Raw genomic sequence first — 22,645 nt, 5'->3', positions numbered from 1 at the left:
GCAGCAGTGTTCTGCTCTTAATATCTTTCACATTGGCCGTTTCTGCAGTGCCTGGAGTACAGCGGGAGCAGGCTGAAAGTTACCTGCGTGTAGCTGAAAGAGAACAGGTTGAGGGGGAAAGAAGAATCTGTTGGTGGTTTAAATGCCATTTGGGTCCCAAGGTTGCATTTAGGTTCCCTCTGTCCCTATAGTTCTGCTCTATTTTTAAGTTCACTATGGCTCTGTATTTTAGACTTCCTTGATGTCTGACAACTGTAACAAGAACTTCCCATTACTATTTTACTTATTTCCATTTGATACGTAATACATTAACTTATTTATTTATATCTTTATTTTTTGTATATAGTAAATATATAATGGAATATATACTTTTATATTCCATTGTTATATTACTGATATTCCATTATTATATTACTTTCCACTCTTGTCAGGTAGCCAATGAAGCCCATAGCTTTGCAGGAGGCTGCAGCCCAAATTTTACCAGATTCTTAGTCCTGCGTTGGTGGGGTAGCCAGGTAAGTAAGTAGCCTGCTTACCTGAAGATCTTTCTAGGATTAGAAAGCAGATTAACAGATTTGCTGGAAATAGTGCAACCACACTGCGTGGGTTGAATCCTGGTGAATCCATCTCTTCAGATCCACCAGTGGATGAGCCGTGCCCTGTGGTCGCTGCGTGAGGAGAGAGAACGGCCAAGGTTCCTGCGTTAGGAGGCCTGATGGAGGGGAGAAGGGGTCACAAGGCAGAGTCGGGTCACTCAGGCTCAGCTTCGTGGGGAAGCCTCGTGGCTGGAAGCAGTGCCTGTTTGAAAAACTGAAAACTGAAAGCAGTGTGGGTTTGGACGTGGAAGTTCAGCTCCTGTGTAATCCCTACTAATAACGTCACTGTGACCCAGGGGAGGCTGCGGCAGAGACCTGGCAAATTCTGAGATAAAAGCAAGCGGTGCCGTTTTCTGTAGGACAAAGAGATAAGGTTAAGAAGAGAGGACTCTGTGCAGTTGTGGGTATGCTATGGTGTAGTCCTGAAGGAAGTTCATTCAATTCACTCTTCATAAAACACCAAGGAAAGTATCAAACAATGTTTGGGAGGAGGGAAGGCGGTAGTGAAGCTTGGGACAGATCTGTGATACTCTGTGGTCAACAGAGTTAAATTTCAGGGATGCACGTTTGGATTGCATGTGTTTTAACTAAGGCCTGTGTCCCACCCTGTAATCTTCATGTGCAGTGTTAAATACTTTGGCTGCATTAGGGCAGCGATTTCCCTTGGGGAAACGAAGGATACCTTGCTGTATCTCCTAATCACGCGTAGCAGGCATCCTTCTTGTCTCATCTCTCTATATACTCTGAGTGTGGAAAGAGCAAGCACTACTGCAGTACATCTAGTGTTCCCTACATACACAAGCAGAAGTGAACCATGGCCTTGGTGTGCCTGCGAGAAGCACGGGCTTGTCTTTCATTACGTTGTAAGTCTACGGCGAAGGTCATTCATCTGTCACATGGAAAAAGAATGTGATTGCTCTCCAGTGACTTCATTGATATGGTAAAAATGAATCCAATCACCTTTTTGATTAGGTGACCAAAAGGCAAATAAGCCAAGCTGCTTTTTTCTGTAATTTCTTCATACATATGTATGTAGAGTGTAACTTCTGAAAAAAAAAAGCCATTATGCAGTGCCTGACTTTGCAAAAACTTGTGATTTTTAAAGGGGCTGTTTGACATACAGCTTGCAGAGGTTAAAGAGTAGAAATGTATACACAGCCTGATTTATAAAACTCGGGCCAAGTGTTTTTTTCCTGGTGGAGGTACAAATGTGCTGTTTGTTATTATGCATTCCTTATATTACAGTGGTACTTAGAAGCTGCAGAGAATAGTGCTCTCCTGTGACCTAATATGGCTCCGACAGTGCACCTGAAACTACAGAATAGGTCAGCACTGAAACATGGTGGTTTCTCGGTCCGAAGAAGTCAGAGTCTCAGTTTGGTAAATTAATGTAATTTAACAAAAAGACATTTCAGTGTTTGTTTCTAGGAGCTGTTAGTTTCACAGAAGCTTTTTTGGCAGGCAGAAACTTAGCCTAGTAAAACATTGTAGTCAATATATGTATTTTTAAAATTTAGACTTATATTCTTGTTGTTCATGCTACTTCCCTTAGTCAACTATTACCAGCAGTGGCCCACTGGTAGGTAAAGATACCTACAGAGCCACTCCTGAATTTGCCCAAATTTTTCAGGGTATCAGCCCATCTTATGTGGACATGCCTGCATTGTAGAAGTAATCAAGACCTGGTTGCAGTTTTTGCATCCTCTCATATTTTGAGCCCTTTCAGCATTTATGAGTCCAAAGAGTTAGTGATTTTATGTTGTGGCGTAATTTTGTGCAAAAGGAGTCTCAGAAACCTTTACATAAGACAAATACTTAAACACCAGTGCAAACACAAGTTGAGAAATGAAGGACTTCAGAGATTTCAGGAATTTATTCCTCCAGTTTACTGAGGTAGGTGCTAATTTCATGTCATTTATATAACATTTACATTTGAGGTGTTTACAGTAATCCTGTATTTGTGCAGAACTCTTCTGTAGGAGTAACCAGGTCTAAAGAAACCAGCAAATATTTTGGGTGTAGAGGCTCGGCTGCGTTGCTTTTTAGATTTAAACAGAAACTGTTCTGGGATTGGTTCTTCCAGCTTCTTAAAAAAGAAATAAATTAATAGCCACTGGGGAGAAGACATGCTGTTGGTCTGTTTTGGACTGCTACATTGCTCTCTCTAGTCTCAGCTCTTGAGTCTTCTAGTTTCAGTCCCCTGTATTATATACATTATATACATTGTATGTATATGTATGTATTGCGTTTCAGAGAAATAAAGAAAAGGAAACTGTATGTGCTTATGAGATTTAAAATCACAGAATACTAAGATATTTAGAAATATATATTAAGCACTACATTAACCACTTTTTTGAGATAAATTGTTGGGGAGGTGTTAGAGTGTGGTGCATGCAATGTTATTTTTGTTGTTGAAAGATTTGGAACAGAATCCTAACAAGAAACAAGGGGAAAAGGGATTCTTTCTTTTACTAGCCAAAATCGTCTTTCTAACTTTGAAGAAGCAAAAATATGTCTTTGTCTTCACAATCTCTTCAACCCTCTTATTCTTCTGGTTTTAATATTTTCAAATGAGATAGATAGGCTTAGGCTGAAGTGGGTGTTCAAACCACTCAGCTTCGATCCAGAAGTTTTGGGGCCGCATAATGTTTGCCTGAAAAGAATCAAGGAAGTTGTGCCATCCTAAAGAAGAAGTATTTTTTACATCAGAGCCCTGCAAAGTCAGAACTAGGCAGCCAAGGAAAAGGGAGAAGTATAAAGCAGAAAAAAACAACCAACCAACCAACGGTAACACTCAGTCTTAATGACAACATAATGACTGATGGTACTTATAAAGAAAGCTTTTATTAATATAGAAATATATGTAATATAGAATTAAATAATACATATAATATTATAAATTTAAAAGAAGTTTTGTGTTTATTTGGATGTATGAAGTACTCTAAACACGTTCTGTGTGTGATTTGTGTGTCAGGATGAATAATTTTTATTTTTATTTTAAACCTCTGGCCTTGGACAGCCTGAGTCTTAACTTGACAAATCTGATTTTATAGTAAAGTTTTCTCAGTTAAATGTAGCTAATCTCTGCTTTTGGGAGCTGATAACATGTAGCAAAAACACACTGTGGCATAAAGGTTTGTATTTCGAGTTTTTTAGATGGAAACAGTCAGGTCAGGAGAGAGATGTGAACACGGGTGTCGGTGGCTGGGGTAAGTGGCAGCTGGTGGCTGGGAGCTGCCAACTGGGAGCACTGGGAAAGCCTGGGCTGGAGCATCATGCCGAGCACTTCTCCCTGCAGTACCCACCACCTCGCCTTACCTGCAGGGGAACTGGCCTGTCGCTGTGACGGCGGGATGAGAATGCGGGATGAGCGGCATGGAAAAAATCTGTATCTAAAGCGTGTTGAAAATCTGAAATTAATTACCTTGCAAGGAGCCAGATGAGAACAAACTGACAAAAGTGTGTCAAATAATGAATGCTGCAGAGAAGGTATGTCATGACCCTTTCATGGCAGAGGGTAGGGGGATATTTAATTAACTTAAAAATTGGCAAATTCACACTGAGTGTAATTACATTGTGGAATTAATTCTTCATAGAAAGTTATTGAGGCCAAGACTTCGGCCAAGACTTGAGCAAGATTCAAAACGGGATTCCAGGTTTTTTTGGGCAGCAAAAGATACTCTGAGCTGTAGCAGTGAATGCCAGAAGGTTTTTGCAATGTCGTGCCGTGAGGTTTAGGTGAGTCTCTAATAGCTTTTGATCAAATGACACTGAGAGGAGAAGGAGGATCGATTATTTACATTTTCCACTTCAAACTTTTTACCTTACTCTGTCCTCTAAGTAGCAACCACCTTAAGTGCTGAAAGACATGAAAGAGCATTGGTAGGGATCCAGTGTGACCATTCCTCTGTTTCATATACTGGATGGCATCCAGTGTGATCATTCCTGTGTTTCTTACACTCTTCCAGCCATAAAAAATAATTACCTCTTCAGACATCCAAAGCATGACGTTATTAGAGATGTGGCAAAAGCTGTTATTTGTCTTCTGGAAGACACAAAGATGCTGTATCTTTCCATCTTACACATGCAGGTTTTCAGATGCCTCTCACTGTTTTAATTACATAAATAGGGTGGGAGTTACCTTTTAGTCAATGAAAGCTTCTGATTCTAGTTGTGCTGTTCATGTTTGAATTATAAAATTGAAGATTGCAGGGAAAACCGAGATGTTCAGATGAGGAGACAGGCTTTGCAGTACTACTATGGTAAGAAATCATACTTTTAGCATCTTGCAAGTGACATAGGCAGCAGTGGTGACATCATATGAAAACCGTGAGGCATTCCTATGCAGGCCAGACAGTGAAACTTCCAGACTGTGTGGAGAAGGGAGCCGTTGTAAAGGTCAGCCTCAGCTGTGGAAAGCCTTAGCTGGACAGCAGCTGATCCAAGAGGATGTTAGGATGAGCACTATCTGAGATTGCAGATGATTAATAAAGGTAAATTTAAAAAAATGATGAGCTTTGCGAGCATTAAACAGCAAAGGGGTGATTAAAGACCTTTGCAATGCCTCTCTAGGGTCATCAGTTCTGAGAGTGGCCGGCCAGGGCTCAAGTGGTGTGTGGCCACCCGGATGCGGCCACCCATGACCTGAAGCAGAGCCGAGCAGCTGATCATTTGCAAGGCAGAAAAGAATGAAGATCACTGAAAATGTGCTTGTGACACAGCCTTACAAGTGTCAGAGCCCACTGGAAAGAAGAGAGGAATGAGTAAAATATCAAGTCTGTATAAGAAATAAGCAGAAGAAAATAAAAACATGGCTTGTGCCTTGTATTTCAGCATTATGAAGTTATTTCTTAAATATTACCATCAGCTGATCTGAGTGGGTGTATTCCTTTGCTGATGCAGACTTACAATCAGAGGAGGTCTGTTTGGGCGTATGGATCTGCTTGTGTAGGACAGCAAGCAAAGGTACAACTTCAGCTGATACTTCATCCATGACTTTGTCAGGGTTAAGTGGGCAGTTGTCCACCCATGCTGGGCACTGGATCAGCAGCGTTTGGGGGCCACACCTGTGGGACCGAGGATCTTGGATTTCAGTGTCCGAGTCTGAAGGCTGGTAGCTGATGTGCACGTGCGTCACACGCGTTTCTGAATTATGCTGAAAAGTCATTGTTTTGTGTATATTTACAAGAGGTTGTAAATCCTACCTTAATTCTTGCATTCTTAATTTCTTTAAAATGGCTTCTTTCCCAGACTCTGCTAGTCCTAATTCCCAACTAGGACTTAATAACAGACTATTAAATAAAATCTTTAGTTGTTTTTCTGCATGTTAAGTAATCTTTATTGGCACTTCTAAAGTATAGCTGTATTGTAACTGTAAAAACAAATGGACTGATGGCTTTTGTAAGGTATGTTATTGGTGTTCCTTCGGTCCTCAGGCTGGCATGTTTGCTGATTTACCTACTGATTCACAAAATGAAGTAAGCCACAATGGGAATTCCTGTGAACTAGTGAATTAAGAAGCATTTAGCTACCTGTCAGCGTGTGACAACTGAAGAACAAGTATGTGTTTTGACATATTGATACAAACAGGCATTCATGGGCGTTCTCAAAAACTTCAACTTCCAAACCACCAGCCCTTTCTGTGAAAACCAAACTCAAGTGCTGAACTTTATCATCATGGGAAATGACATTTGCTAACGCCTGCATGTTGGAAAGGCACTGCTAGTTTTGGCTGCTAGTACAGATGAAAATGAGCACTACTCAGTAAAAGTTCACTTGCTTTTATTTTATTAAGTATAACTATGATTTAATTCCATCTTCTTTTTTTAAAAGAACTCTATATTGCATGAAAGAACGTAACAAAAATGTGAAAGCAGTGGCTTCTTTGGGGTTTGAAGTATTTTATTATTTTTGAAATCTGACGGAAAAGGCTGCAGAAATCACAGAATAACTTCATTAACATATGAAATAAATCATGAACTCAGAACTGAGAAAGAAAATGTTTGCACATCTAGCTTACTACAGCAAATTTCTGTGTCTTGATCAAGAGTAGTTGTAAGCTGGAAATGGAGGAAAAATAAGAAGGATAAGAGTATGGAGATCTGATTTTCCAGATGCACAGAAGTGTGCGCGTCGGACCTAGCAGGAACTTGCAGATTTCCAAGTGCCATATTTCACAGGCACTGGAGGGTAATACCTCCGATGAGAACAGCTGCTGTGTGCTAACATCAGTATGAGCTGTCACATTAGGTCTATAATAATGTCATGGACCTTTAGGAGCCTTCAGAGGTGCTACAGCAGGGAAAAAATGGAATTGTCAAATATTGTGAAAGCTGTGGAGAACAGGGACATCGATTGTGTCTTGAGGTAATTGAAGGTATGCAACTATTTTTCCTTTCGAGTTGTTTGGCAGGCTTAAGAGAGTAGGATCTGAGTCAGCCTTTGGGTAATAGAAGTCCTTGAGTCAAAGGATGCGTATTTTCAGTGCTTGATAAACACTTTGCCCACATACCAGGAGAACAGTGAGCTGCTTTTGGGCTTTTCTGTTCTTTTAGTAACACGCCTGGAATCGAGTCGAGTAACCAGATGATGTTAATTCATCTTGCTGTTTGAGGTCCTTCTGGAACAAAGTGGGAAAATGACATGAATACATTTTAGGCTATTTCTTTTGAGAGTGGAATTTCAGTACTTTGGTTCATGAAGAAATTATGCTAGTGACAGTTTTCAAAAGTAGTTTTTTACATCGAAAAGATGAAGTGATCTGGGTGCCTTATTAACATGTATTGCAGTTCACGTATTGCGGATGCCTTTAAATAGCTGTTCGTTTTATCGTATCTGGCTGTTGGATCAAATAAGCTGTCAGCAAAATGTATTTTAAAGTATCGGCCTAAATTGCATTTGCAGACTGTAAAATAAGGATTATTTTTTTTTGATTTCTTGAGACCAGAGACAGATTTCATTTACTTTTCATTACCAGGACAGGCATATTCTAATATTTATAATTTGAGATAGATCAGTTTGTTCTGCATACATCTTCCTTAGTTTTGAGGCCCATATTTGGTTAAAAATCTGAACTGGGTTTTCTTTGAGTTGCAAATTAATTGCAGTGAATATTTAATTATCTCAGGTTAGTAGGAAAATAAATACTTCCAGGAACTGTGCAGTTTGGGAAGTCTTTATCTTTTTAGAAACAATTTCGGTAGTGGTGGTTATATATTAATAACAACAGAATAAAAACTCAGTTTAATTTGCTGAAGTAGGCACTGGAATACTAAAAGCAAAAGTACTGGTGGGGGAAGGTCCAGTGGAAAGAAAGCATAATTGTCAAAAGATAAGTGGCATTATGAGATTGACGAGTAGTGACTAGTAATGATGTTTAGGAATTGGAGGAAAGGGTGATATGAGCCACATGTCTGATTTTAATGGAATGGGATACTTCAGGTACATTTTGAAGGAAATTTAGTGAGAGACAGGGAGATATATGGAAAACTTGATACAATACAACCTGAGTTACCTTTGATAAGACCAGTTGTACAAGACTGGCATGATCTCTTGCTTTGTTAAGGTAGCTCACTTTCTTAGAGAAATGAAGTTTGTCTCCCTGGAGGCCAGGGAAGCCTGTGATACAGGGTTAAATTGAAAAGAATTATTTCAAGTGGAAAAGATGCAGATCAGTGGAAAAAAGGTATAGAAGATACTATAACAACTTGGAATAAAAAAAAGGCGTACAGCTGAATTCAGTTCCAGATGGACCTAGATTATTTTTTGAAAGGGTTTGACATGCTCACCAGCAGTACGGGGCACTGGACTCGATGACCCTGAAGTTGCCATGTACCTGTCTGACACCTTTTAAGACCTCCTGAAGGATAAGGCTAGTAAAATGGGAGGTCAGTTTTTCCTCAAGTGAAACTGAGCAACGAGGTTTATAAATAAAAGTATAATCCTTCCCCTGATAATGCTTCTCTCCAGTGAAGGCATCACTCTCAGGTTCCTCTGTCTACTCCACGTGCAGTCTCCATGTTCTGTGTCACCAGTCAACAGTTCACCACAGAACTGCACCGGGACAGAAGTAGTACTTCAGGTGATCAGCTTCGGAGCTGGTGTCTCTAATGTTGTGCTGAAATGAAGTTTTGAGGCACAAAATTATGTATGGATTTCCTTGAAAAGACAGCATCAATATGTATGTCCTATGGTATTACAGGTCAGGAATTTCTGAGTGTGGTGTTCTGAGTGTGGGTCTAGCAGTAATACCAGAATTACTTTTCAACTGCATGAGAGAAAGTAACACAATTTTGTACCTGTTTTGGATTATTTCGACTGTTGGATGTGGGTCAGAGAATGTTGGTTAGATCCTTAAAATGCACCTGAATGCTAACACTTGCTGTGTCTAAGTTGTCAGTGCCCTTAGCTTAGTGAGAGTTGTCTTCCCAGGTAAAATAACATTAGGATCCATCACAGCCGTTTAGCAAGAACGTAACTGAAAGCCAAGAAGAAATACTTCAGAAAGAAGTGCATTTTTTGAAATTTAGGTGACTTATTCTATACTTTGGATCATCTCCAGCCTATCTCACAAAATACAACTGGGGAAGATGCTTTAATTTAATGCACGTGTTCGAGCACGTAAAATTAAACTCCCTTTCTCCTCCAGAGGAGATTTGAAGCAATACCTCACCTCTTTAGTGAATCTATAGATAACCATCTTTCAGAGGGCATTGTGAGAAGGGAACTCTAAATAAAGTAGTTTTATTTTACACAGAGTAGTTAAAAATCTGCTGAGACAGAGACGTAAGCAACTGTTTAATATTATTACTAGAGTGCTCAGAGGAAGGGTGTTCACTTTGATCTGCTGTTCTTGCATAGCAGGACTTAGGACTGGGTGTCTGAGGAGGTCACTCCCTTTTGAATACCTTTAAAATGAAAATTTTGGAGTAATTTAGTTTTTTTTTTTGAAAGAAACTAAAGTTATTTTACTCTTGCTGCTCTTGAAGCTTGAAAAAAACCCCGGTGGAGTTACTGGTGAGTGGCAAGCAGAGTAAGTTGTGGCTGGTGTTGAGGTAACAGGAGTGTGGGTGAGGTTGTTGGAAGAGATGCTTATTAGAACTTGTAGATATATGAAGGCTTTCTAGAGCATCACGTAGCACGGTTCACATTATTATACTTGGGCACACTGAGTTTATTATAGGGTTTCTTCTCAACTGTTTGAAATACGAAAGCAGAGGATGGGTATATTGGTAGGCAATAGGTGTTCATGCGTCTTGAACATTGGTGAGGGAGTTTGTGGTTGAGGGGGCTGAATTGAAGGACGTAGTAGGAAGCAACTTGTTAACTTGACTTAATAAAAGTCATCACTAATATTTCAACACAGAAATATGCATATGAAGGGAACTTGTGTTCCCTTCATAAATGGTTACTTTTTTTTTTTAATTCTTCAAGATCATATGTGTCCTGTAACAAAATATGGTGTACTAAAATGGTAGACCAGATTATTGAACTTGATGATCTCCCAAGTGATGCATTTTTAAAGACATTATGGTCACTCAGCATAGTCATTATGATAATTCAAGTCCCTGTTCACAACTACTTACAACTCCTCAGTATTCTTCCACAACTATTAGCAGTCTTCAAATTGTTTGAAAAGGAGTATTCCTGCTTTGGTTTCCCTGAGATAGTTAAGAAATCTGGGCTTTTCTGCGTTTGCATCCAGCTATCAAAGTATGTGGAAATTTGCATTTGCATGAAGGTGTTTTTTTGCCCAGAAGAGGTTCTATTTTTACAAAAAAACTGTGGGAAGAGATTTGGACATTTTGGCATTCTAATATTATAGTACAACTGCTCTAAATACCTATTTTTTAAATCAACATAATGTCTTTAACCCATGTTAGGGTAAAATAAAATGATTTTAGGTAGTCCTGAAACACTTCTATTATTGACTAGCATTGCTAATCTCAAAAACAAAAGCTTTATGGTAAACCCAAATCAAAAGGGAGAAAGTTACAATATGTCAGGTAAAAGCTGTTGGTTGGTTTGTTTTTTTTTCTAGCATATGAAAATAGAAGTTCCAGATTTCTGTTCTGAATTGAAATCTGTGAAGAGCTCTGCAGTTACACTGTGGTGCAAAATTATGGATGAAGGATTTAGAAATCTATTGCTTTTAAGAAGATTTGCATTCTCTTCCAAGAAGATTAACCCCTTTGGACTTTTACAGTTAAACTTAGCAAGGGCCAAAGTAATGAAAAAATAAATAGTTAAAAATACAACGTCACAAGCAGGAGAGTTATTTTCACAAGCTGTTTCTTAGAGAAGTGGCAAATTTCCCTATTAATCAATTCTATCATTTTACTTAGATATTGCAGGTTTTTTCTTTTGGAAAGCCTGAGTATATTTTTCTGCCCAGAGGAGCAAATATGCTTACAGACTGGTTCAGATAATGTATTCTCAGTTTTGTTTCATACATCTATTATATGTTGCTCCTTTAGGATTCCTTCTCCTTTTGGATTTGTTTTTGGGTTTTTTTTCCAAGACATTTTCAGGGCTGGGAAAAAAACGGGACACAAATTTGCAGTACCCAGTGCAGCGCAGCATTTATGGAAATGTCTGATTTGCTCTGAACTGTAAATTCTAAATAATGATAAGTGGAATTACTGCTGTAATTATCTTTCTTTAGGGAACATTTCTAACTTGAAATATAAAGCCTGTCTATTAAATAACATTTATCAGGAATGTTTCCTTAGGCGTACTTTTCAGAATTGTACTTTATTTTTATCTTGAGCAAGATCTGACTCTGCACGGTTTGTGCTAGAGACAGGGAGAATAACTAGAACAGGCAAATGCCTCATAGGCAACAGAAAAGCAAGTAGAGAGATGAAAGATGAGCTTCCAGCAGCTGCAAAAAGGATATACACTTCAAGGGTGCCCTATAAGCCTTATAAAGCAATAAAGGAAGGAAAACAACATTATGAAGGGTCCTAACAGCCATAAAATTCCAAAAATGGCAAGGATTGCTTTCATTATATAAAGTGTTCGTTAAAGCTTTAAATAATGAAATAAACTCTTGACACTGAGAATGGAAACCTTCACTGTTCAGCCAGCCTCTGTTTACTTTACACTAATCCAGGCCATAAAAGTAGTGCCGCACCAATACTCCGTTCCCGGGGAGCTCCGGGGGCTCAGCCCGGCGGTAGGAATCTGAGTCAGAAAATCCCCAGGATTGTTTTCATTGGCTTCAGTTAGGTGTTTCGGGGTTCTTTTTTGAGGAGGGTTTTTTGGGGGGGGTTTTGTTGGTTTTTTTTTTCTTTTCTTCTTTCTTTTGAAGCCCGGGCGTGTTTGGGGTATTGGAAAAATGTGCTGAAGACTTTGGGACCAGAAAGTAAGTGGGGAAGCGCATTAAGGGGTCTTCCGGGATTCAAGGTGGAGATACTCAAAAATGTCTCCTATGTAAAATAATTTACTGCTCACTTTTTTTTTTTTTAAATGTAGAATTTGACTTAAAACTAAGAATGTGGCAGTTTGCACAACAGATACTTAATTAGTCTATCAAAAGAATGGAAAGAAAGTATTTACTTTGAACAGGAATACTTTTAAAATTCAAAAGACCTTGTATCTGTTATTTTACCAGTGCTAATATAGTTTATCTTATCTGTTAATAGCATAATCTGTTTAAATATTTTTTCCCGAATTAGAAGCCATTTTAGAAAACACTATAAGCTGTAAAGTACACATGGAGCACTCTTCCTTATCTATCATTGAAATTCAGCCATTTTCTGCTTTGCTTGCAACATACAGGAACAAAATGTATCCTTGGGGAAAAAAAAAGAATTGAGCTATATGTGGGTAAAATTATCATTGAAACCTTTAAGCTACAGTGCACTCCCCTGAAAGTCACTTGAGCAGTACTGTAAATTATGGTACTGTTTGCAATGAAAGTGTGCAAAGCCCATTAATTTTTCTGCCCAGTGCCATAGTTCACCATTTGTTTCTTTGTCATAGTTCTGAGTAGTCTTCTAAGCTGCTAATGAGGTTAAACATCCTTTTTAAAAGACATTGGTAAAGAAAACGGCTCCTGACTTAGATATTTTTGTGTTCGTGTACGTGTTATGTGAGATATATTTGTGCAGTTTTGATATCTCTGTACTTGCACCATCCAAAATGAAATCCTTTGTCTCTTGGCATATTTTTGGGAGACCAGACAGGGAGACTGTCTGCATCATGAGTGGGAGAAGTAAATGAGTCACAGTTCTCTTTATGAGGAGCTTTGTTTCATTCAAATCCCTGTTGCCAAGATGCTGACACTAAATTTGAGTCATCAGCAGTAAACAAGTCGTACAGAAAATTGAATCTTTAGAGGGCAGAAAATCGTGGGCAAAGGAAAGGCACTCACGGGCGAGCTCTGGGTTAGTCTGTGTTTGAGAGGAGTTATTGATTGCATTATTTCCCGTGGCGGATTTTTCCATAAGTGCCTTAAGCTAATTCAAAGCCCTAGTCTGAAATTTCATTTCAAAACATGCATGTGTAGTGAAAACCAGCAGTATCAGTCAGGCTGCGAGATCACTGAACACGAAATTGAGTTTTCACTGCACTAGACAAGGTGATTGTAGTCCCTGGTTTTATCATTAGCTTTTCACCTGTGCTGTGTCCTAAAAGACTGAGATCAGTAAGAAGTACTGGCATCTTCCAGAAGAAAGGAAAGATTTGGTGAAATTTATCTTGTGTCGGGTTTGGTTTATTTTATCCCCTGGTATAACAAAATTATCTTTTGCTTGAATAAATTTACTTCATATGTGATGGTAGCAGTCCATCACGATTCAACATGTTTCTGTTCAGGAAGTGATAATAGATCAGCTAATATGTATTTCAATTGAAAGGGAAACTTCTATACTATATCAACTTCAAGCATTTTACTTTTGTGAAAGTAGCACAGCACCTTATTTGTCTAGGATATCAGCATTTCTAGCCACTCGGCTTTTAAAGTTTAAACGCTTTGAAGAAGGATGGTAATGTATAGTTAGTTTTGATGGAGAAGTATTTTCATGTTTAATAGCCCTCCCACCAACAAAATGCTAAAAAGACAATATTTTGCTGGTTACCTAAAATGTGCTTTTTCATTATTTTCACTTTAAGGTGTAATTCCATGGTCAGTCTAGGACATGATATAAATGGATGAGGCTGACTCATGGAGGGGCCAGGAAAGGGGATAGGATAATGGGAACAGCTTCAACATTTATGGGCATTTCTTATTCCTCAAAATGTCTTGTACAACCTGGAGTATCCCAAGGGGCTCTCTATTACCTAGAATTCCTTCCTCGCTTGTTATGAGTGTCTGCGCTGCGGTTGCGTTCCTCTGACAGCCCACCCCTGGCTTTGCCCCATCTTCTTTGTAACGAGGCAGAAATCCAACACTGCTGAAGGAAAGAGAAAAATACAGTAAGTTTTCAAAGAAAATGGAGGTTGTAATGCAAGCAGTAGAAGTTGCGGTGAGCATAGTCAAATGAACTTACACTACAGCGTGGCTTTGCTAAATATAGCTATAAAATACTTGTTGTCTTTGAGCGCCCATGTAGGAGAGTGTTGCCATCTGCAACTCGGGAAGCTGCGGAAACAGGAGCACAAATGGCAAATAAAGAGATGGGAATAGGGTTACAGATTGCCAGAGCCCTGGTCCTGTACTCACTCAACTGGGCAACCTTCTCCCGTGGAGGGTTGGGTGGTCTTTCATTTGTACTGTCCCTTTCATTGCAAACGTGACATTTTCCTTCTTGTGCCTGAAGAGACTCTGGAAGAGTAGAAATAAGAAATGAACTTGTTTTGTGGCAAGAGGATCAGTATACTACATAGCCCATGTAGTCCTTTCCTGGACAGTCAATTTTAAATATGGATGGGAAAAAAGTCAGGGTGAAATTTGCTCACTGTTGGTGAGTTCAGATCTCTCAGGCTTGTGCTTTGCTCTCCCCTGCCGGCCCTCGAACACCATACCCTCCAGGGTCTACATCTCTGCCCCTCCAATGGTGGAAACATGTCACATCACCAGTGGAGGTGAGGAGGAAAAAAGCAACATGTCCAGAGGAAAAAAACCTGGAGAATGCTGATGCAAATAGGAGGCTGAAGTCCTTGTGTGTGGTGAAGTAAATGCAGCCTAGGAGGAAGGTAGTGTGGAGGAGGAGAAGGAGGGGGAGAAATCCCCAGGAGGATCTGGGGACCAGCTGTAAGATGAAGCTGAGAGGTAGCGGAGCAGGGCAGAGTACTTGGGAGCAGGGCCATGGCCAGGGGATGGGGCGAAAGCCAATGGAAGGCAAACAGAAAAGAGGGCTGCAGGGAGCTTCTAAATGGAGGTGCCACCTTCCAGCCACCCGACATTATGTGATGGTGTCATGTCCTAGGGACACCCATCCCCAAAGCTCCCTGCAGCCATGTGCTCCTTCTGCTCCTGCACGTCCTTTGTGCTGAAGTCTTTTCATCATCCCTCCAACCATGGCCTGCTCTTTTTCCTATTGGCTGCCTCCAGCCTCGTGCCCTGCTGATACCGGTGTGCCTCCCCGAGCTGTTCTGTGCAGCATTACAACGTGGCTCAGAAATGCCACACAAAAGTAGGCAAAGGTGTCATGAGAAGAAGGCTAGAGAGTGACGCAACGAGGAGGTCTAAACATGCAGGGGCTTTGAAGAATTTGTTCATGTAGTAAATAGAATATCCAACACATACTGTCTGCTCAAAAGACATTGTGGGTGAGACCCTTTTCCTTTCTGTCTTTGGAGGTGGACTTCGAATGCATGCAGCAAAGTCCTGAGGGTCTGCTGGCTCTTCAAGAGAAGAAGGGTTAATTAAAAATGGAAAGATAGCATAAATCCTGTATTCTCATGGCAAGGAAGTATAGCCCATGTAGTCCTGTCGATATTCTCCAAAAGCCAAGCCTAAATTCAGTATTGTACTGTGGAATAACATGAGCTGGGTGGACCTAACTGAAAAGGTTTTGTTCCTCATATGATACTTGTAAAATTATTGCATTCATTTGCAAAGGAACGAAGGACATAGACCAAAGGTCTTAATACTGTGTTTAAAAAACTGAGCGAATGGTAATTGATGATAAGAGCAGAGTTTAAGCTCACTTAACTTTTGGTGAGCTGTGTTTAGTATGTATTAGGAGCTTACGCAATCAGTTCAACATAGCTTTGAAATGCAGTAGTTTTGCATCTATTGTAATAATAATTTAATGATAATTCAGTTATTGTTTATATTTTGAAGTCAGTCTACCTGAAAAAATACAAATTAATACAAATATAATTAATACTGATAAATAAAGCATTTTTCTGTACTTCTGCAGACTACATTTGACTTCCTTCCACCTCAGAATGGTAATAGTGATACTACAATGAAAATTCTGGTGATTTAATATTTTGCTTTTACCTGGTTTTTTTTTAGATTTGGTTGCCAGCGTAATGATGGGCATGATTATAGAAAGATTAGTGATAATTCTCAATGATTTTGCAGTTTGTTTCTGGAAGTTGAAATATTTTCATATTAACTTGTCTCAAAAAATCATTTTATTGGTGATTTTTTGGTGGAGATAATGGGCTGGGGAAGGCGTCGCCATTGTTCCTTCTCAGAATAATTCCTTTATGTGGTGAACTTCAAAAGAGTGAGTTTGGATACTGAGTGGAATGAAAACTTATTATTGACAGGAGATAACACTTGATAGTTATCTTTCCCACTTTGGTGTCAAAGAAGTTGCTTGTCCTCTGCATTTTTTTCCCATTAAGGACACTGTAGGTTTAGAAACTAGCAGAAGAAATTTGTATTGCAGGAACGGGTGCAGGTTCCATCAGCTATGTGTAGAATGTATAGCTTTCAATATCGATTTGCCTGTGTATGTACTACCACGTGTGCAGAAGAGTAACCAGTATTTAAGCACCTATTGTTAATAGTTTGATATTTAAAACGGCCTTGCCAACTTGCACATACCACAGTGCAGCTGTGGTTCTCCATAGGATATCTCATTTAAGAGCAGTAATAAACTAATAAAATCAAATCTTTACTCAAATTAAGATGTGTCTGGAATGCATAAGGATTTGGTATTGATGAGCACAGGAAACTAATGGTGATCTGTTTAGCAAAACTTTAAATACTTTAAATACTTCATATTTTATAATTTTCAAGTAGAAATACACACATTTTTTCATTAAAACAATTTAATGAAGTGGTATCTATAGTTACTGTCTGATTTGTGAGAAGCTGATGGTTACAATGGAGGGGGAACTTGTTTGTGTTGAATGTGTGCCAGAAGTATTCAAAATGGGAAGAAATGTGCTTGAAGAGTCAGTGGGTTTGAACTTTAAAAGCTTAGGTCCTCTTGCCAAGTCTGCCACTTCTCCCTGGGTGAATATGGGATGGCTATCATTTGAAGTGCTTCACTCTCACTTTCCTCATTTAAAACCACAGATATTTTAGTTGACTTCTTTTGTAGGGCAGTTTGAGATATGGTAGTGAAGAGGATAGGTGTTATTTTAAGCAGTGTTTTTTAACCAGGGGCGAGAGGTTGGCTCAGGACACTGGCAGAGAGGGTTGGAGAATTTTGTCTCCTTTTTGCTTATTGGAACCATCCCCAAGAAAAAATCTTTCATCGGGGAACAACAGTTGATGGTGTTTTCATGTAGTTATTGATTTCAGACCAATCCACAGGAAGCTTTCTCTATGCATTGGTGCTATTTTGGCATCCATTTACGAGAGTGGCTGGGATTGAAATAAGTATGTGGTTCTCTTGGCAAATGGTCTCCTTAGGTGAAGATTGAATGTAGGCATAGAAGAACATGAACAGACGTGTTGCTGTATCTAGCTGAAGATTACGGCCAAAGTTCCACTTCTTTTTGTGGTTTCTGCCCTCCTATGCCCTCAACCTTTTACAAACACACAAGTGTAGTGTTGCAACTGAACTTTAACTGCATGTTGAGTCTCACAAGAGCGGATATGCTTATTGAAAGGGCAGGCATTATTTCAAAAATTTTATAATTATAAAACCTATCACTCTTTTTAGCGTCCAAAGTAGAATCATAGAATGGCTTGGGTTGGAAGCGACTTTAAAGATCATCTAGTTCCAACCCCCCTGCCATGGGCAGGGACACTTTTCACTAGACCAGGTTGCTCAAAGCCCCATCCAGCCTGGCCTTGAACACTTCCAGGGATGGGGCAAGTAGCTTGTGTTGAGTTTAATACATATGTATATGTGTGTGCACATGTCTTCACACATTTGGAAAGAAGGATTGGGATATTTGAATTATATTTGAACAAGTATTTGAACTATTAAAGGTAGATCTAGAGCTCCAGAGCCAGGGCTGTATGCAACTTCAGTGCCAAACCTGTCCTGAACTCTAATATGACTAGAAGTCTATGTTTTGTTCAACATATCTGATTATCCATAATTTTTTTTTAGGAAACTTTTACAGATTTTTTTTTTTTTATCCTTACATTACAAAAAGTTACCTGAGGAAACTGCAGACACAGTGAAAGGTCATATTAATTGAATTTAAGAGATTCAAACATTTTTCTTCAAATTTTGGGGGGAGAATTAATTGGAAAATCAGACAGTCTTTATGCTACTATTTTCTAGTGTGTGGAAGTGTGGTAGATTTGTTTTGGTTTGGTTTTTCTCCTCTCAGTACTGCTTAGAAATCAGCTAAACCATTGATATTGCAGAAATGATATAGCAGCAGTTTCAAGTCTTTTGTGCCTTACATGCTTGATTAGAAAAATCCCATTAATGATAGAAAATGCTAATCAGAGATGTGTTTTGCCAGCCACCACAGGCCCACACACTACATAATCCATTGTTTATTAACCTAATGAAGGTCATTGTAGCTTTTGAAAGCTTGTGTGACAGCATCTCAAAATGGTTTTAAAACTCTATGCCACTGGACTCTGGTGCTGGAATAAATCAAGGCCGGGTATTTACTTGTCAGGATGGCTCTGGCGTAAATGAGTTTTTTCTGGGTGGAATGATCATACTGTGCTTTTCATTTTTTCATTATAATTGTCAAGACAGACAAACAGTGCAGTGGTGGCTAAGCTGATGGTGCTGCCATTAAGCAGTTAGACACTGTCTTTATCCACGTCTTAGTGATTTTCCTTTTCTTTTCTTGGCAGGTGACATCACACAGAAGGGATATGAAAAGAAGAGATCAAAATTAATTGGGGCCTACCTGCCACAGCCTCCCGGTACGTGTATCTGTGCTTGCGATATATGAAGATGTCAAGCATACTGATAGTTGCCACAGTAAAAATCTGCATCCCTGAAGAAATATATGTGGCAGAAACAAAGCTGTTGTTATGCAGAAAAAGCTTATTCCATCCATTTTATGTATATTTTTATATATATGTCTGCTTTGATGTGTGTGTACATTTTTCACATACATTGCTGTGGGTTTGGCAGTCATGTCTGGAAAACAAAATCAGCCTAGGCTCGTTAGAGAGGCATTGTTTGTTAGAGGTAATGCAGAAATACAGAGGAAAACATGATGTCCAAGCTCATTAAGACCTCAGTCAACTAAAGCTTTCTGAACAGAGGTATACAGAACAGTGGAAGAGAACCTTGGAGCTTTGTACCTTCCCCCATTTCTGGGTTTCCTGTCCAAGTCTCCTTTTTGAAGACACTAGAGAGACCAGCAACACCCCTAGAGTTCAGCTTGTCCTATAACATGTGGGCAACCAATGCTGTATAGATACATGGTCTCAGCGTTGAGGGGTGGGTTGCATGTACTTGTGCAAAAGGTGTAAAAATATCTTCAAACTAAATTCAATAATGTATTGCTTAATTGAAATTATTTCCTGTATATGTAAGAACTCTTCAGAGGCACTGGATCATGAAGTCAAATATGTAGTTGTAGGTATTGGTGTAGGCCTCCATTTTGTGTTGGCCTCAGAGGAGCGTGCCCCACATGCTTATGGCATCTCACTCACCTTACAGAGGCTCCACTTGGGCTTGGCCGTCCTCTGAGCCCTGTTTTTGTTGCAGGCCTGGAAGCTAGTTTCCTCCTTCTTTTACAAAATCATGCCTTTATGGTGGAGTTGATGTTTTTCTATTTAAGTTGCTTATGTGTGGAGGCACTGCCTTGTTGTCTCTTCTTCAGGTGTATATATATTAGCTAGCTCTGTAGCAGAACAGTATTTTTGTGCCTTTGGATTTCGCTTTGTCTGCTCCACTGGTGGGAACTCCACAAAAGAGATCAGTGTTACAGTCACCTATCTTTTCTGAAGTGATACAGCTTGATCTGAAGGTGTCTGTGACATTTCCTAACCATTGGAGCCATTAGAGAATGAAACAAATCAAATCAACAGAATTACAATACCAGAGGTGCAGTTATTAAATTTCTGGGTATTTATTGGTCTGACCAGACTGTCAGACATACAGTAGTCTTCACAGTATGTTCTCATGAGACTACTTGGTTTTACTGAGTTATGGAGAGACTGTTGTCTCACAGTAATCCTCAACAGAGCAGTGCGTTTGGTACTGGTATTTGTTTATATAGTTAGTTGTACCTTTTTTTTCTTCACACAAGAAAATAACAGATTTTCTCCAGAAAAATAATCTTAGTCTTCTGGTCAAACTGTATCCTTGGCTGAAACTGCTGGAGATTCATCCTATATGTAGTGATGAAAGAGGGAAGGTGGAGAACCCTCTGAGATTTATCTTTCAAGGTCTCTGTTGTGATATTTAAGTTTTTCAGTATAAGGACAAGCAGAGGTATCTCTGTAAGCCGGTCCATTCGACAATTTGAAGAGGTCATGGTTGAGGATGTAGCTGATTTAGTGCTGTTTTGAAGATGGGAAGGAATGGAGTGAATGTTTTCTGCTCTACCACTTCCTAGAAAATCCTGCTGTGGGGATGTGGGGTATGGATGAGTGGAGGAAGATGATAATAGAATGAAGAGCAAAAGTATTGAAATATTGTCCACTGTTTTCTTGTCCATACATCAAGTTCAGTAGTTTAGCTGATGGCTAAATGAATTATTTTATTATAGTAGAAGTCACTGCTTCTACTGTATTTTCCTCCAGAAAAAAAAGTGTTTTCCTCCAGAAACTGACATTATTTGTGCTTCGGTCTTTGCTGTCTTTGTATTTTTTGTTTGTTTTGTTGTGTTACCTTTTGGACAAAACTTGAAGCAGTACAATTTGATATTCTCCTTCTAAGACTTTGCTCATCTGAATGGCTTGAGGTCCCTGCAAACTAGGAAGAGGGAGATGAATCCTTTCCAAGAAGAAATAAGATAACAAAACAGATGCTGCCTTTTGAAAGCCTCTGTTCATATCTGAACAATCACATACATGACTAATTCATCATTTGTTTCTTTGTTGTAATCTGTTTTGATGGGGAACTGCAAGAATTTATAAGCTTTGGTGGTCTTGGGTCTTGCTATTTAAAGGGAAATAGATGTTTCAGAGATCCTTTAAAGCAGTATGGAAAAGGACATGGCTCTTTTGCTGGGATCGGAGGCATTGGGGAAGGGCAGGGATTTGCATTCTGTGACAGCATTCAACAAACTAAAGGAAATCCAAAGGCAGTTCCCCTCTGTTGGGACATCCCGTCCTCTCGCTGCACCTTTGCTAACATTACTAACGCCCATGTTGGCAGAGTGGAACATTGACCCGCGTTGGCTCCATGAGTGTCCTGTGGTGTCTGTGCGTGCGTGTGCGTGTGTGCTCTACTGCATGGGGGCAGCAGCTCCATTCGTTGCTGTAACAAATGTAAAAAAACTAAACGTGAATTAATTAGTTTTTTTCAACTTGTTACAGCAGCGAATGGAGCTGCCGCGGTACGGTGTAGACTGCAACACAGTGAAGGAGCTGCCAGAAGAATGCTCCGCACTGCCAACATTGGTGTCTGTGACATCCGGGAAGCGGCCGCTAGAGAGAGAGCAGCCAGCACAGCAGGAAACCGGCCTCTCTTTTATTTTCGTTTTGGTGAGCACAATGAATGTATCTTTTCCAGTCCCTATCTGTCTGTAACTGTGCCACATCTGAAAGCCTCTGGTGGACAACTACATCAGTATGATAGACTAGGAGCTGCCAGTGAGAAGGCAGGACAACCAAAGGACAACATCTGGAAGGCCGTTACTGACTTTTATCTGCCTAAGAGTGAATTGATGGGAAGGTAGAAGGAATACTCCTTCTTAGTAACATTTGAACATGTTCATGTCTCTCTAGCTTCCATACCGTGGATACTTTGGAGGAGGTTTCATACAATAAGCTGGCGAAACACAGGAAGGCATGTGTTTCTAATTCCCTTTTTGGCACTGCCTTTTTACAGAGCTCTGGACAGGTCCAAGCCCACTAGAATCCGGAGGAAGCTGTAAAAATCTAAGCACCCCTAATTCTGTGCTATTTTCAAGTAGAGATCTCCACCTGACCTCCACTCACATCCAAACCATTCAGAAGCAGATTGACTTTTAGGAACAGGCTTCAGGCTGGTAGAGCAGACTGGAGGAAGAACATTCTGCAGGGCTACATGTCTGCAGTGAGGACAGGCAAGGCATGACCCCAGCCATGTTGTGCCCTTCAGGAGATACCTGTCCTGCCTTCTGGGGCGACCTGTAGCTGGTGGCAGGCAGTCTGCTCCTACTGCCTGGGTTTGTATTGAGGCTGCAGAGAATTCACAGCCCCTCAAGACACCAGATTTTCTCTTGCCAACCATGTGGGCACATGGCGGACATCACACTCTTGCCTGTGTGCTTGTCCACGCTCCCACAAGGCTGTCCAGGCACAGTGTAAGAGATGGGTGGAGAGAAGATTGGATTTGCAGTTCTGTCAGGACAACACATACCTGTAAAAAGATGATCCCTTTGAGAAACCCTTCCCTGCTCATTTCAAACCAATTTGCTATAATACCGTAGAGGAGATCCGTATTGGATTCTGACTCTCTTGTTTGTATTACTCTTCCTACATAGAATCATAGAATGGTTTGGGTTGGAAGGGACCTTAAAGATCATCTAGTTCCAACCCTTCTACCGTGGGCAGGGACCCCTCCCACTAGACCAGGTTGCTCAAAGCCCCATCTAACTTGGCCTTGAACACC

At 40.0% G+C, this 22,645-nt stretch overlaps 1 protein-coding gene across 2 annotated transcripts in view; it reads left to right on the top strand.

The window, feature by feature from the left end:
- The first annotated feature begins 17,895 nt into the window (after nucleotides 1–17,895).
- The window catches only part of DIP2C (DIP2 disco-interacting protein 2 homolog C (Drosophila)), a 149,197-nt gene continuing 144,447 nt past the window's right edge, over nucleotides 17,896–22,645 (top strand). The window contains exons 1-2 of one of the 2 annotated variants that reach the window (XM_009886781.1): nucleotides 17,896–17,911; nucleotides 18,721–18,792. Coding sequence is in view for 1 of the 2 variants with exons in the window: in XM_009886779.1 (XP_009885081.1) it covers nucleotides 21,429–21,534 (106 nt within the window). In the remaining variant the exon portion in view is untranslated. Of the gene's footprint in view, nucleotides 17,912–18,720; nucleotides 18,793–21,428; nucleotides 21,535–22,645 lie in introns of those variants that run through there. The other variant, XM_009886779.1, reaches the window with a different exon arrangement.

Source organism: Charadrius vociferus, unplaced genomic scaffold (assembly GCF_000708025.1).
Source record: "Charadrius vociferus isolate BGI_N301 unplaced genomic scaffold, ASM70802v2 scaffold255, whole genome shotgun sequence".
Classification (NCBI taxonomy): domain Eukaryota; kingdom Metazoa; phylum Chordata; class Aves; order Charadriiformes; family Charadriidae; genus Charadrius; species Charadrius vociferus.
The sequence above is the reverse complement of the archived record's forward strand: the minus strand, read 5'-3'. Positions and strand labels throughout refer to the sequence as shown.